The sequence below is a fragment of the Triticum urartu genome, unplaced genomic scaffold (assembly GCF_003073215.2).
Source record: "Triticum urartu cultivar G1812 unplaced genomic scaffold, Tu2.1 TuUngrouped_contig_2379, whole genome shotgun sequence".
NCBI lineage: Eukaryota > Viridiplantae > Streptophyta > Magnoliopsida > Poales > Poaceae > Triticum > Triticum urartu.
The window spans coordinates 272-17,249 of NW_024112855.1; the positions used below are offsets into that span (position 1 = coordinate 272).

The 16,978-nt window shown below is 47.9% G+C and overlaps 1 protein-coding gene and 1 pseudogene across 1 annotated transcript; both read right to left on the reverse strand.

The window, feature by feature from the left end:
* Nucleotides 1–3,021: 3,021 nt before the first annotated feature.
* LOC125526942 (disease resistance protein RGA2-like) lies at nucleotides 3,022–4,940 on the reverse strand. The gene has a single exon (XM_048691538.1). The coding sequence runs from the start codon at nucleotides 4,938–4,940 to the stop codon at nucleotides 3,048–3,050; it is 1,893 nt and encodes a 630-aa protein (XP_048547495.1). The 3' UTR covers nucleotides 3,022–3,047.
* Nucleotides 4,941–9,163: 4,223 nt separating this feature from the next.
* Nucleotides 9,164–14,804, reverse strand: LOC125526943 (annotated as a pseudogene).
* Nucleotides 14,805–16,978: the final 2,174 nt, after the last annotated feature.

Consider the following 16,978-nt stretch of genomic DNA (forward strand, 5'->3'; position numbering starts at 1 on the left):
ATGACTTTTTTTGAATTCTAGGAACTTTTTCAAATTTGTAAAAAAGAAGTCCATTGTCATGAACTTACTTATTGCAAATATATGAACTATTTTTTGAATCCAAGGATTTTTTCATTTTGTTTCTTAGTTTGTTTTATAAATGTCAAAATGTTTGATTTTGGTTAATAGTTGACAGGTCAACGACTGATCGATCAACCATCGACACAAGCGATCGAAAAGACGAGCTACTCTCACTATCGACCCAAGCGACGCGAGGACCATCGGCCCTTGTTGTTCCAAGCCAGCCAAGCAGCACATTTTCTCTACTCTTCTGGCCAAGAAAAAACAGTGAAGTAAATGCTCAATTAGTTTTCTTTCTCTTCCTTTTTTTTCACATTTTGTTTCTAGTTTTCTCTACTCTTCTGGGTGAAATAAGCGTGTTTGAAAATGAGAAAATGTTCATGAACGTCAAAAAATGTTCATGGATATAAAAAACGGTCATTTATATTTCCAAAATGTTGTTTTTATGATACTAGAAATATGGTCATTGTTTAATGTTTATTAATTTTTTATTGGGTATCTAGAAAACATGTTCAGTTTCTTTTTGTCTTTATAGTGAGCTCACTTCGTTGTAGGCTAGTTCTCCTGCAAATTTGCGAATAGCAGTGTATTCTTTGTGTAATATAGTTTGTTGAGAAGAATTAGTTGTTGCAGACATCGGGAGAAGCTAAAGAAGCCTATCTCTCCTCTCCGATGGCCCTAGGGCCATGGGAGCGCGGTGGATCTCGGCAAGGGCTGGCGGGAGGGCTCCGTTTTTGTTGTTTCTTTCAGTTTTACTAGGGTTTGTGTCCTACTCAGGAAGACGAGACGGCGACGGCTCCCTGAAGATTGAATAAAGGTCTCCCCGTCTAGCCCCCGTTTAGACGATGCGTCTAGCATCGTTGGTGGACGTGTGCAGGCGTGTCTCCGATGGATTTATCTTTGGTGAATTTGCTCGGATCTCGTCGTTGTTCGTCTATATTCGTGTGTCTTTGGATTGGATCTTTCTGATCTACGTTATTCTTCATCTGCGGCGGTTGCTGTTCTGATGTGCTGGTCCTACGGGGCCTTAGCACGACGACTTCCCGACTGTCTGCTACAACAAGTTGTGCCCAACTCTAGCGATGGAGGGGCGATAACGGTGGCGCGCCTTCGGCTCGCTTCCGTGCTAGTAGTCGCTAGGTGGTCTACGGATCTAGATATAATTTTTATTAATTCTGGTATTCGTTGTACTGCCATGATTGAAAATGAATAGATCGGAATTTTTCTCGCAAAAAAAAGAAGCCTATCTCTTTTTTGAATGGCTGTTCCTTCTCCATTTCCAACAAAGTACGAATTTGCAACAACATGCAGTTCCACCCACACTCAAAGTGTAGTGAATTGTAAAAACCACCACATTTTGAGTCATCATAAGGATTTGCCACGCCATTCCTTGTGCGCCCTAAAAATCAACTAGTTTTCTTTCTAATTTTCTTAATAAACACTAATGATCGATCTGTGGCGACTTAATTCAATTTCTGACAGAAAGGGCCTCCCTGTAAGCACTGACATGGCATAAAACGGTCAACACTGTTTGTTGACCATTAAGTTGGACATGAGGCCCACTAGTCATCAGCTGAACTAACGGAAGGGTCCCTGAAAATTACAAAAGACGCCCTAGAAACATAATTAGATCACAATAGACCCCTTGCAGGAAGGTTGTTGTGCCCGTAAGCACTGTCACTGCCAGAGGGGAGATGGGCGTGAACAAAGGGGCTCGGAAAGCCAACTCCGGCGACCAAAGGAAAGGCTTCCCTCCGGCAGGCTCCCTGGTCGCGGCGTCTCGGGTCAGGAGCTCGGCGGCCGCAGCATGCGGGGTTGCTCCTCGGCGGGCACCCAAGCCTCGATCAGCTTGGACGATCCTACATCTCTGAACTTGAAGCAGCTGCTGCACTTCTCTGACACAAGTTACAGGCAACCAATTACTCCTACTACGCAACTGAGCAACAGAATTTGCAGAGTAGACATTGGATCAACCACACCACACCGATTAAGATGAAGGTCCAGATGTATTAGTGCCAGGCCAACACACTTCTATACAAGAAATGAATTCAGAATTTCAGATGCAGCTACAGCTGCAGCATGACTGACTGTTTGGAGTGCAGCCATTAGACCCAAATCAACTTTTTGACACTCTGAAATAATACATCTGAGGCAAATAGAAAACCAAAGAAGAAAAGAGAACGCAAGCAGAAGCTAAATTGTCTAAAAACAAGACCTGTATGAGGGGAAAGATCATCAACTAGCACATGCAGTGCTCATGAAAGACAGTTAACATATTCTAAAGTCAAGATGCAACAAAACAGACAAAAGCATACGTATATAACATGTCTTAGAGATGCACGGCGGTTCTCCGTCGTTTTACAGGTTACAACAAGTTACTAGGATTGTTCAAACCGGGAACTTTGATAAATTATCAGCACACATATGGATTACAGATGGAATTATTGACTGCTAAAAGGAAGATGCAGCTATGGACTGATAGATGGAGACGGCGAGATGAAGGCATGGTGGTGTCTCGTTGTCCCCAGGGCTTCCAACTTCCAAAGCGATGCAGCAATCACCTGAAGAAGAAAACATGGTCAGCAAATTTGGCAAAAGATTTAAAAAAAGAGAGTTTTGACTTAGAACACGCAATGCAACAGTACTTGTACGTACAAAGTTTTTCCAAAATGTCATCTATATGAAATTACTGTAAACATCGCAAATTTCTTCACAGAAATATAAACACATCAAGATTCTATACAGAGTAAGCATTGGAACTAATAAGCAGAAACAAGACATACAATACATGTAGGTATAATCAATGAGTAAGTTCAACATACTTTTAGTAATAAGGATTTACGTCCCATTGATACTGCATAATACACGAGTTAGTTATTTCCAGTATATAGGGAATTTCAAATAACAGATAAGTAAAAGCTGGACTAGAAACAAATGTTACCACAAATACCTTAGGCTGATTCTTCTATTGATCTGCTCTGCTTCCTTTATTTTTTGAAACAGCCGTTGCTCCACTGAAGATGCTGCCAGTTGCCAGTACCATCTAGCAACTCATCCTCGGAGGCAAAACAGATCACACGTATACGTGGAAGTTTAGTACACCACTGGCCCATTATAGAACCTATTTGTGCCCCCAAAATCTTCTCGCAAATTATGGTACGCAGCTTCATGTACTTACATAGTCTCAGCAAGTCGGAATTGTCTAAGTCACCACTAGGGTGTACGTAAACATGACGAACATTCCAGGGAATTTTATCAAAGTCACTCTTATTTTTTAGGATGAATTGAGCTGTTGTAGGCCTGATATGGGTACTTGAGTTGCCGTGTGCAACACCAACACTAGGATCTTTCTGAAAGAAGGACCGTGCTACAAGGTCTTCAAAATACTGGCAGCCAATGCCTTGAATTGGAACACGGCCTTCAGGTTCCACATAGCCTTCAGCTACCCAAATTTCAGCTAAGCGTCCCTTCTCAAATTTGTATTGTTTGGGGTGCACAGCACAGAATGCGAAGCATTTCTTCAAATTAAATGGCAAATATATGTAGCTCAACCGAAGGGCGGGTAAAATCTCACGCACTTCTTGTTTCAGTTCCCACACTTCACTCTCAAGTATATTATTCCAATGTGATGCTTCAGGATATGTTCTTAACATGCGTGCCAGGGTTTTGGCAGCCAAAGGAGAACCCTTCAATTTAGGAAGTATTTCCTTACCAATGCGCTCTAACTCAGGATAACTGTTAGAACCCTCAGATCCAAACGCAAAGTACTTGAATAAATCCCAAAACACATCCTCATTTAGACCTTCCAATATAACAGGCTCCATTGTGCACATCCCCTCGGTAACCTTTGGACATCTAGTGGTGACCAACATCAAACTTCCCTCTTGGACACTTCTAAAAGGTGCACAAAACCTCTTCCAACACTGCCCATTTTTCTTCAAGGCATCATCCCACACGTCATCAAGGACTATCAATAACCTCTCATTGTTCACATAGTTAGAGAGAATCTCTTGAAGAGTATTCAAATTATCAGCCGTTGCCTCCTTTCCAGTACAGGATTGTATGACCTCTTTAGTTAACCTCTTCACATCAAAGTCATCTGAGACACAAATCCAAATTATCAGGTCAAAGTGGGACCTCACCCGTTGATGGTTGCAGATAAGTTGGGCCAAAGTAGTCTTTCCAACACCACCAATTCCAGCTATTGGCAAAACACGAAGACTAGATATTCTTGATCCATTACCAAGATGGTTGCTTCTTAATGCACTGACTGAACAAGTTTCTCTCCTGCGCTTTGAATTTCTAGGTACAATAAGACACCCCAGTACCCGCTCCAGTTCCTTGTCACGGCCAAATATTTGTGTTTCATTTAGCAAAGAGGTGGTCTCCGGCCTGACTACTCTGTCAAAACGTTGTGTAACTCCACAAAGCCCCATATTCTTCAGCTGACGCGAAAGATGATTCAACCTCAATTGGGCATCATTCAGTTTGTCGAAGCTCCCTTGGATGACGACACCCAGGAAGTCGATGAATGGAGATGAGCCTGAATTGCCCTCCACTTGCGCCTTCTTCTCGTATGATCTGAACTCATGAAGAAGGTCCTCGGCGTCAGTCACTGCATCCTTGAGGCGCTGAAGGAGCTCAGCGACACGGTGATCATGGCTTCTCCACTCAGCTCCTTCAATGAGGTCAATGAGGTCATAGAATGTAGGAAGAGTGTCCTTAAGACGTTGTATGTCACTTTGCAATTGCAATACACGACCTTGAAGAGTTTCCTGGTGTGAGCCACTCCATCGGGAGTGCAGAGCAGATTTCAGCCACTCTAACAAATTGACACACTCATTGATGGCACTGATGACCCCAATGGCAGGAATGAACATGGTGGCCAAAGTTTTCCACCTGCGCGAAAACAGTGGACACAATTAGCATTATGGAAGTAAAACAGTGGGCACGGTATCATGGCTATGGAAGTAGTTATGTTTTTTTAGTTTGAAGGGAGACATCAGCAAGTTAATAGTAAGGCTTTTTTTTTGGTTTAGAGAAATTTTATAGGAATTCTAAAGGATATGAATTTTGTTGGAAAAATTTCTTTGAAACCCTTCTGTTTGTAGGAATGGATTTCTATTCCGATGTAGGATAGATAGAAACCAATTCTTCATATTTTAAAAGAAAAAAAAGTTAGCCTGGACTCGATAAAAAAATTCCTATTATATACATCAAATGACATTTTTTTTTTCTATTGGAATCAAGATACATGTCATCTCACTTGCTATTTTCTTTTTCTTTTTTGAAATAGAAGGATAACACCTGACCTCCGCTCGAAGTCCACAACCATCTTTATTATATTATTCAACGGCGTCACTACACCTACATGCTTGATGATAACCGCACCAATGAACATCATCTAATCTGGTGGCCTTATGAAACCGCCCCGCGGTGAGCCGAGAGTACCAATCAGCCTAGCTGACCCATAGCACGCACCACACATGCGCGGACTTTGGCTTGTGTAACGGAATCTGCGGGCACTAGGCTAGTGGGTCCGTATCTGTCCTGTCGGCCGCAGTGGATCATTGCAGTTGACTTAGCCTTGGTCAAAGCCTAACCGGTACGCTCCGACGTCACTCATTACAGCGACCAGACATAGCAACCAGCGCTTAGAACTGCTGGTGCGACGAGCACATCCATTACAGACAGTGCATAGCGACGCGACACTCCACATACTGAATCCAACAGCGCCAATGAGTCAAGCAGTGCGCACCCAGTGCTTGTGCTGTGATGACTGGAATCAAGCTATGGCCAGATCGAGCGTTGAGCTCGCTCGGCTCTGGACACCTGCTCGGTGGCGGATGTTAGCAGATGGACGGCGGTTTACTCAACTACCTTATTCAAAGAGAGATAAAACCTCCATTTGGTCCTCGTGCATACTACATGTACCCACTCCAAGCCACATGTCTAGGTGGAGTGAGAGAACTGTGAACTCGAAGTCTCCGATCATCTACGTAATGCGGAATGAGTAAACACAATCTAGGGTATGACAATAAACCACCATAGCGCAGATGTGCCCGTGAACGGATTAGCAGAGGAGCGACGCCGGTAGTGCATCTAATGGAGATGGTATCTCGTTAACGGTACCTACATCCATCACTATAATGGCTAATCACGGAGTAGAGAAAAGACGACCTTCAATTTAGGACAAATGACGATAGTGACCTGTGGTACATTGGGACAAGATCGCTCATCGCGCTGATCATCCAGCTAGATAATAGAAGTTTAATTCACCGTGCTCACTGAATAACTAGTAGAGTGTGAGGAACAGATAAGTGTAGGCAAAGTACAGCAATCAGTACGTCTCCATGGTATAATACGACTTGGTCGACGTCCAGAAAGCTTGCGTTTTCGTCGGTGTTTTCAAGACAGACTTGGAGCACTGACTAGGAAGTTATCCTGAATGCATGATGATCGCGTATTATCTAACTGCTCACCTAGGCCTCACAAGACGGTGACTGGCCAGTCTATCGTCAGAATAGACGATCCAAACTCCAGTGAGAGTGTTCCAAGTGCCCTAACAGAGGAATAGAGGCAGAAGGCGATTTGTCAGAGAGAGACCTCCAGTATTCTCGCTGAATCGATCAGTAAGTGTTCGATGTCAGCAATGCTCTTTAGTGAATGCTCCTCTAACACCCCATGCTAGCGTCTAGACCCCGCCATATCGGAACCAAGCAGCACAGGCTTGAGCGTAGTTACAGTTGAGCATGGAGGCTTCATTCTCAAATTTTGGTGCCAATAGTCTATGGCAGAGACACACTCTAAGACTAAAGTCTAGGATCCATTAGCCCATGATACCAGGTGCCCACTTGTTTTCCTTACAATTAATGTCTTATATTGTTTGTCGCACCCTGATATTAACGTCAATTCTCAAGCCGCATCAGCAAGTCAGTACGCAAGAAGGCCACCTCTTCTCTCGGCCGCTCGATCCGTGTGCTATCCATGCTCTATTTGCCCATTTCTCGCTCGTTGTGCCTACTCAATGATTGCCGCCGTTGTGCAGACTTTTCCAGACCGTGGACGGAAGTCACGTCTTCCTGAGAGAATATCAGCCGCATCTCATAGTGTACGTGTCCATTGCCGACACCGAGACATAGCGCGTCTGAATCACTCAGCGAGCCTCCGTGCGGCTCGTCGAGCTTCTCTCGAGCAGGCAATGGGCCTGCCCCTTGCAGGCACAAAACCCGAGCACAAGCGTTCTAGCACGCAGCCGATCAGGCTGTGTCCGTAGCTATGCTAGCCGGTATCCATCAGCAACGAGGAGCAGTATGAGGGTTGCAGCCATTTGGTAAGGCGAAGAACCCCAACCATGCGTGGTCAGTGAATCTGACTACATCCGCCGCTACATGGAAGCCGTCCTGTCGTGGCAAAACGCTTTTCTTCCACCAAAGTCCGGTAGGAGGCGGAAAGCAAGCTGGCTGTGCTCTTTGGAGAAAGGTCATCCTGTCAACATAGATCGATGCTCGCCACGAGCTCGGTAAAAGAACGGTAAAGATGTCAAGGACTCTATCCCGGTTGCGTTGCGTAGTGACGTAGTCGTCACTGATCGATACGGGGTGCACCGTGAGCAGCCGCAGCAGGCAGCGCTCGTGTCTGACTCAATCAACCTAGTGCTTCTTCACTCTGACTCTTCAGCTACATCGAACTTAACCAATAGCGTCAGGCGTTGACATGGCGAGCAGGCAATTTCCTGGCAAGATCGCTCACTGTCCATCTTCTTATGTTACAATTCGAATATTAACTATGGGGCTGGCCGTCGAGGTTTGTCTAAAGAGTGTATTTGGCTTCGGAGTTGTGAATCAATGCAATATGTTTACGGCCGTCTGGCTAGTGAGTTCCAACAGCCACAACTCACTTCGCAGAAACTAGAAATAAAGGTACCAACAAGAACTGGGCGATAGATTCCTGCACTCGTTTGGTTCGAGTTGATTTTATGTGTATGCAAGGGCTGTTTGGCTTCGTTTTGTGGGGAGTGACTACACATATGTCAGCATGATTGCTCAGAATAGAGATCCATAGCAATAGCGCTCTATGCTCGGTAAGTATCACCAAAACTCTTCTTGAGCTAAATTGACGAGAGTCGTATTCGATATGATATGCGAGGGCTCTCGTGATTCATCTATGTGATAGCTCAACGGAATCGGATGTGGTAAGTTTGTGCTTTTTGGTTAGATCGTGAGAACCAATCATTTACAAGATGCTTGCAGAGAAAACTTGTTCAGATATATTACAGTATGCATATTAAGAAAAGGTACCTGAACATACCTTGGTAATGGATCAAGATTAATTCTAGTATCTTTACGTGTCAAAAGTGTATCCAATAAGTCTGGAAATTGTGGCTGGATTTGAAAAGACTACTTTGGCACAATTATATTCTGCACCATCAACGGGTGAGTCCACTTGACTGATTAATTGGATGTGTCTCAGATGACTTGTATGTGAAGAGGGTAACTTAAATGATCATACTACTACTATCACTGTACTAGGTATTATAGCGCTGAGACAAAACAGCGCAAGGGGCTGAACAGTCAATTCTAATGATAATATACATCGCACATCCAAAGGTAGCCAGCATTTCTGCTCCTAAATCAGTATCGGATAAAGCAATTGTAATACAGAACTCTGTTGGCATCCCTGAACTAGCATAAAAGCCGATGAGATGACGTTTGAGGCATTAGTTTTAGAGAAGCCATTGGGTATAGAAACATACACAGCCTTCGGGCATGCATGCTAATATCGATGCATGAACAAAGCCATCTTTGTGCATTCATTATTCACTGTTAGACGCAATTTACTGGACAGGAATAGATCTTATTGTGCAAGGGCATCCGAGCCACACTCACAACTAAAACTCTGATAATGTTGAAAGTGCCTCGCACTCCCCAGTATCAGAAACCAGGGAGAAGAAAAGGAAAGAGAGAGAAGAAAGAGAGATGAAAGGAATAGAAGAGTTATGCCGTCGCCAGATCCATCCACATAACGTATCGGAACCAACAACCGGTGCAGCAGACCTAAAGCGCGCACCACATGCACATGTTTTAGAAGTCAGAAGTCGCCATCATCCTCGGACCACTGACCCATCTTCAGGATAGAGATCCGCATCATCCTTGTCAGTCCAGACATCTGTCGACGCCACCCCGGCGCCCAACGGCACCACCGCCCTGCGCGCATTCATCCATACACGAAGACTCTAGAAGATCTGTCGTGCGTAGCACCTGCCGACCAGGCATGACACAGCGTAGCACCCGCCGACCAGGCATGACTTGACATCTCCACCAAGCTCCATGCAAGACTTAGCTGCTCCACCTCCTGCCTCTGTCTGCCAGCGCTGCTCAACAAACGATGCTCCCAAGAGAGTAACACCACCGCAGTACCGCCATCGCCCGATCTGGATGACCAGATCTTAAAGTTTCCCCCGAAGCAGCACCAGTGGGTCGACAGAAGTTACACGGCGATGCCTTCATCAAGGTAACGATGCAACACGCCGCCATCGGCTCGGTTTTCACCGGCAACTATGTTTCCCCAACTCGCAGTCGGGAGTAGATGACGGATCTGGAGATCCGACAACCCAGCCTCAAGCTGACCATCTCCGGCGAAGGAGACAACAAACAGGTGTTAGCATAAATACCTTCGCTAGGGTCTTCTATTGATCTGCTCCGCTTCCTTCAAGTTCGGACACTGGATTATGAGCACCTGCTTTATTTTTGCAACTGCATTTGCTCCACCAACTGAAACTAGGTTTGGACAATCCTGAATCACCAATACCTCCAGTGATGAAAGATTATTGCACCAAATGTCACCTTGAATGGATGTTATACCCTCGCATCCACCAATGCTCAGTGATACGAGTGATATGAGGTTTTGTAGACAACTAGGAACAGATGGAGAGATATCCCCACATCGATGTAAGGTGAGCGTTTGGAGATGTGATGGCAACACAAATCCCCTTTGCCAGTTCATACTTGGGCACTCAATAACAACCAGATGTTTCAGATAAGGAAAGCTCACAAACCTTTCAACTGGCAGGGACAACAACTCGGGACAATATTCGACGTCAATTTTCTCGATAGCAGGTAGATATTCATGTGTTAGGAAGTCACCAAGGGTTGGCAATTTCTCACAACACTGAACTAATAGGACCTTAAGGGACGATAAAGTTGTAATGCTGCCTCCAACTCCAATAGATGTAAGAGATTTACACTTGATGCGCAATTGCCGCAGACATGGAAGACTCCACATTTGTAGTCGGATGGACGTGACAAATGCACATTGTAAATCAAATTCGGTGAGCGAGCAGCAGTCAATATCGCAAAAGAGACCAACACCCCACAGATGTAGCTTCTTAAGGGACGGCGAAAACAATCTTTGGAGGCGGATGTTTGGACAATGGCACACGTACGTCCAGCTCTTCAAGGAAATGAAATTCCCCAAACTCTTCAGTTGGTACTGATTCTAACATCTCACAATGTTCAATTCTTATTTTCTTGATGGCTGGGACATAATCTGGATGCAGAAAATGTTCAAGGCTTGATATATTTGCACAAAAAAAAAAACTATCCTCCCCTCCTCCTGCGACGCTCCCGCGAGCGTCCGGGAGGAAACCCTAGCGCCGCCGCCTCTCCTCCCCTCCTCCTCTCCCCCCCCCTCGCCGCCGCCGAGGGGCGCGAGCGGGCGAAGCCCGGTCGTCGCCGGCGGCGGCGGGGTCCCCCTCATCTCCTCGCGCGGGGATCTCGGCGCGGGCCGGATCTCCCGTGCCGGGACGCGGCGCTGGTTGTCGGGCGCGGCGGCGCAGCGGCGCTCCGGCGGGGGCCGACGACGGTGGCGTGGCGGCTGCGTGATGGGCGGCAAGGCGCGTGGTGGTGCAGGCCGGCGGGCGGGTTTAGGCGGCGGTTGCTTCTCGGCAGCTCCAGCGAGCCTCCCCTGGCGCTGCGGGTCATGTGCGACCGGGTCGCGGGCGGCCCCTCTCGCCGCGGCTCTCTGGTGGAGGGGCGGCGCGGCAGCGGTGGTGGTGGGCGCCCCCGTCCAGTCGGGCCCTTGCGGCTGGACGGCGGAGCTCGGCGCGGGAAGACCTCCCTGATGGCCTCCCATGGCTGCGGCGGCGGCAGATCTGCCATCTCATCCGTCTTCCTCGACATCGGGTGGCGGTGGCTGCTCTCCGGCGGGTCCGGACCTTCGGCTTCGGGGGCGAAACAGGTGGTTTCGGGGGGGAGGCTGGTTGGGGGATGAGCGTCTTTGGCCATTGGCCGTTCCCCCACCTCCCCCTTCCCCCAGGCAGCGTCATGTCGCGGTTCGTCTCGAGGCAGCGCCCGCCAGCGACTCCAGGAGGCGGTTGGGGGCGTGGATCTGGTCAAAGTCGTGTCCTTTGGGAGTTCTCGCGGTGGTCTGGTGGCAGGGCGGCGGCCCTGGCGGTGGGAGACGCGGCGGTCGTGGACGGACTGCGCAGCTCGGATGCGGGCGGGCATCTATGGCCGCTCGGGTGGCATAGCTGCGGGTGGCTGTCGGACCGGGGAGGCGACGGAAGAGTTGAAGCACCGGAGTACATCACTTGCCTAGTACGCGCTCTGGCCGACGATGATGGCGTCCGCGGACGTCGTGTTCCTCCCTGTAGGCTTCGTCGTGGTGCTCCTTCTCCTTCCTTCTAGCTCCGGGTGAAAGCTTGATCTTCGGATCGGACGGTGGCGACATTCCGTGGTCGTACCCCTTCTTGGAGGCATCGTCTTGGAGCCCTCGGTCCGGCGTGGTCCGTCACACTTCTTCCCGGTTCATCGGGCATCCTGTGGGTGCGTGGTAGTCGTTGAGGGTGTGTGTCGGTGCCCGGCATCCTTGTATCTCGTCTTGGGTGTGTGTGGTGTGCGTTTGTATCGATGGCTTGGTTGTGGATGTTGGTTGCTTTATAATCTAAAGCGGGGGGAAACCCTTTTTCGGATATATTTGCACACCCATCAATGGTTACGTCTGTCAGAGAATGGAAAATAGCAAGAACAGGTATCTCATTTAAGTCTATGCTCTGCGAGATCATCCGAGAAGATATGCTCTGGAGTCCAGAACAACCTACAAAAGTAAGTGATTTTAAGTTTGGCAGATTCTGTGGCTGAAACCAGCTTGGGAGCGAGACACCGGCATAGTTCTGGAGGAAGAAAGACTTGAGACTGATACGAGGTTGCAGAACTTGAAGCACTTCTTTTTCATAGATAATTCGAGACTCGGGAGGGGAGCCTACAAACGAATGCATCTTCAGTTTCAACTCGTCCAGAAAAATCATATTCTTCAGTTCAGCTTCTGCTGCATGATCCTTACTTAGGTTGCCAACATTAGCTATCTCCAAGTGTCCACGAAATTGTTTCAGATTCTTTATTAACTTAATTCCCCGTTCAAGCCCACTGGTTGAATTAAGATTCGTGTGCCCGCCAGCATAATATGATAACTCATCTGATTCGAATCTCTGTAAACTGATCAACTTACTGAAGTCGTTGGGCAAACTTTCCAGCTCAGAACTTTTGGCATATATAATTTGCAAGTTATATAGCCTACATAAAGTTGTAGGAAAACTCTTAAGAGGACAAGTTGTGGAGATCTCAAGGTACCGAAGATGCTTCCAGTTGCCAATGCTACCTGGTAACTCATTTGTGGAGGCACAAGAAATCACACGCATACGCAGAAGTTTACTACACCAGTGGTCCATTACCCAAGATGTTTCTTTCTCAAAATTCTTCATGCAAATTAGGGTACGCAGCTTCGTGTACTTGCATAGTCTCAACAAGTTGGAATCATCAAAGTCACTACTAGGGAGTATGTACAGATAACGAACATCCTGGGGAACTTTATCAAAGTCATACTTATTTCTTAAGATGAAGCAATCATGCTCTGAAACTTTTTGTGCCATGTCATGCAGCAAATCATGGATTATATATCTATTACCAACTTTTTGAAAGAAGGATCGTGCTACAAGGTCTTCAAAATACTGACAGCCAATATCTTGAATTTGAACACCACCTTGAGGTTCCACAAAGCCTTCTGCCACCCAAATTTCAACTAATTCTGGCTTAGAAAATGTGTAATCTTTGGGGTACACCGCACAGAATGCAAAGCATTGCTTCAAATAGAATGGTAAATGCATGTAACTCAACCAAAGAGCAGGCAAAATCTCAGTCTCCTTTTGTTTCAACTTCCACAGATCACTCTCAAGTACAGAATTCCGATGTGATGCTTGAGGGACCAATCTTAACATGCAGCCCAAAGTTTTGGCGGCCAGAGCAGAACCTTTCAGTTTCAGTTTAGGAAGTATGCTTCTACCAATGCGCTCTAACTTGGGATCATTGTTAGAATCCTCGGATCCAAACACGCACAACTTGAAGAAATTCCAAAGACTTCATCCTTTAGACCTTCTAATATAAAGGCCTCCGTTGTGGCCACTCCATGGGCAACCCTTGAAAACCTAGTGGTGACCAACATCATACTTCCCTCTTTGACACTCCCAAAAGGTTCACAAAACCTCTTCCAACACTGCCCATTTTCCTTCAAGGCATCATCCCGCTTGTCATCAAGGATTATCAGTAATTTTTTGTTGTTCACATGCTCAGAAAGGGCATGCCGAACAGCTGAAGAGAATTCAAAACAAAACAAAACAAACTTCACCGAGTTGGCAGATGCACGCGCATCGGTGATCGGTATGATGATGACGATGATCCAGGGATCCAAGGTAAACAAAGCAACAACTCATGCCCGGTCCTAAGCTGATCTCTAACGGAGCTGGGATTGGTAGCTCGAAGGCGAGGCTGCGGTTAGGGTCACAGAGCTGAGCTGAGAGCGTGGGGGCCAGCAGCGAAGAAGCTCTGCCTCCAGGTGCCGTGCGTTGCGAGGAACCTCCAGCAGTAGGGAGTCTTGATCACAATCCTTGTCCGGAGGGCCAGCATGGATGATAACTTGCCGGGGGTGTTATATTTGTGTTGAATATTATGTACGCAAGGGGTTACGTGGACTTGGAGTTGTAATTGGTGTGGTTAGGTACGAGTTGTGTAGGAGTCGGACACTTGTATCCTAGGCCTTTTATATACGGAGGGGCACCACACATTGTAACCCATGACGACTTGATAGCAACAGGTACGCGGGGGAGCCGACGGCTTGTGTCGGCGCTCGGCCGGCCGGTGTTGCGGTATCTTGAGGAGGAGCGCCCGTAGTCATGCCCCGGGGATGTAGCCATATCGGTGAACCTCGTTAACAAATATCGTGCCTCGGTGTGTCGTCTATGATCTTGCATTAGTGTTTTATTCTAACAAGTGGTATTATGAGCAAGGTTGCGAGAAGGCTGTGCGGAAGATCATTCGGAGGTACGAGGATCATGCTCGACGGGTGCCAGGGAACGTCCGATTGGCGCAAGGTGAAGCATGGCAGCGATCGCGGATGCGGTCGGTGGTGTCGGACACTTCGGGCAGGAGGCCTGGACCGTTCGATGGGCTACAGTCGGTAAGGATCGGCTAGACATGGCGATCGGACCGGCGTAGTGGCTGTTGAAGACGTTGCGGAGGCGACGGATTCGGCTCGCGATCAGACCGGCGACCAGACGTGGGGGACGGCCGGATAGACCGGAGTGTGAGAGCATCGAGACGATGCACTCGGTGTTGTACAAGGGCGGCGGCGCGGCACTGCGGACGGATTGTGTCGGCGACGCGGGTGGCCAGGGTACGGCACGGCTTGTGCATGGACGATGCGCGAGGTGGCGACTGTTACGGCAGGGTTGGCGTCGGTGAGTACGCGCGACGGGGCAGTACAGATTGCTGGCGAGAACCAAGATCAGAGATGATGGCGTAAGCTATTCGTTGGATATGGCGGCGAGGTTTTTCCGAGATGCATGGAACGGGAGAAGGAAAGTCAGAATTCAGTTGTCGGCGTTTGTACGCGAGACGGCCGCTGGAGCCTCAGAGGAGGCGTGTGTCAACCGGTTTCAGAGCAGCGCGACGCGCAAGGGAAAGGAAGGTCAATGCAGCAGGCTTCATCGGGCGGGGTGCAGCGCACAAGGAAAAATAAAATCATGCAGAGGCAGGAGTCCGGAGGATTAACATGCAGCGGATCCTTTTTTACAAGAAGGTGTACGTGCGTGCATGTTTTGGTCCAGGGACAAGTCTGCTGGCTATTATGATTAGAAAAAAGAAAATAAAAGACGTGTGCATGCATAAGTCCGTGGGAGATTTGGTTTGGCAAAGGCCGGGCGAATCGTGACAGAGTTGAACTCGGCCCGTGTGTCAGGGAAGGAATAGGCAAGGCCGTACGTGGATGCAGCAGTAATAAAAGGCTGGCGACCGAGGCAGCGAAGGCACCAAACAAAAGGTTAGTCTGCAAGTTCAGGCAAAAGGTGGAGCGATTCGGCTAGGCAGATATCGGTCTGTGTTACGGCGAGAGGCTTCACGGCAATTTCTGAAGGGGCGGACAGGGACGGTGCTAAGTTAGATTTCTTGATAGATCGCGGACTGCGGCGTGGCTTCAGACGAGGAATACGGGATCAGTGATCTTTTTCGTGAGGAAGTCACAGAAGAAAACAAGGGCGGTCAGACCGGCGGCAACAGGTCGGTTAGATCGCGGCTCGGCATGGCGTCGGGATTCACCAGGTTTGATTTGGAGAAATTCGATGGCACGGGTAACTTCGGTCTATGGCAGACAAGAGTCAAGAATATTCTGGCGCAGCAGGGAATCTTGAAGGGTTTGCAGGAGACGAAGCCGGCCAAGATTGACAACGATGCGTGGGAGGATATGCAAGTGCAGGCGGCCGCTACCATACGGCTTTGTCTTGCGGATCAGGTCATGTATCATGTCATGGACGAAGATACTCCTAAGGGAATTTGGGACAAGTGGGCAAATCGTTATATGTCCAAGTCAGCGACCAATAAGCTGTATTTGAAGCAAAAGTTCTATGGGCTGAAGATGCGGGAGGGGTCGGATCTTGTGGAGCATGTGAATGCCTTTAATCAGTTGGTCACGGATCTAGCACGTCTGGATGTGAAGATTGAGGACGAGGATAAGGCACTACTTCTTCTTGTTTCGTTGCCACCGTCCTATGAGCATTTGGTCATTACATTGACACATGGAAAGACAACCGTCAATAATGAGGAAGTCACTGCAGCGTTGCTTGGGCATGAGTTGAGGAAGCAAAAGAATGCTACAGAGGAGGGTACTCAAGGTTTGGGGTTGGCAGTTAAAGGTTATCAGATTAGGAAGGGACAAGAGGCGGAGAAGAAAAAGAAGAAAAAGGTGCAGTGCTACAGGTGCAAGGACTGGGGACATATAAAGAGGGAATGCCCAGAACTGAAGGGTGGGGCAAGTGCTAATGCGGCTACTCATGGTGATGACTCAGACAGCAGTAGTGATGTTCTCGTAGTATCAAACATGCGGTCAACAAAAGCTGAAGCGTGGGTGTTGGATTCAGCTTGCTCTTTTCATGCGACGCCCAACAAGGAGTGGTTCTCTTCGTACAAGTCTGGTGAGTTTGGTTTAGCCTATATGGGCGATGATACAGGTTATCGTGTTGCTGGAGTAGGTGACATCAAAATCAAGATGTTTGACGGAGTTGAGCGGATGCTTCGGGGAGTCAGGCATGTGCCAGGGCTAAGGAGGAATCTAATTTCGCTTGGTGTCCTTCATGATGGTGGTATGGAATTCCATTGTGATCGGGATACAAAGACCATGAAAATCATGGAAGATGGGGTGACTGTGATGATAGGAGAGAGGACGGCTTCGCGTCTTTACAAGTTGCAAGGGAGCACTATTGCAGGTGGAGCCATGGAGAGTGGAGCTACAAGAGTAGCAGTGGAGTCTCACGGTGGCGGCAGGTCTGGCCCGTCGGGTAGCTCTCAGTAAGTTACAAAGGATACAACCCAAGTCC

Bases quoted from the DNA above. Each gene is read 5' to 3' on its own strand.
- LOC125526942 (XM_048691538.1), bottom strand. From the start codon at position 4,940: ATGTTCATTCCTGCCATTGGGGTCATCAGTGCCATCAATGAGTGTGTC.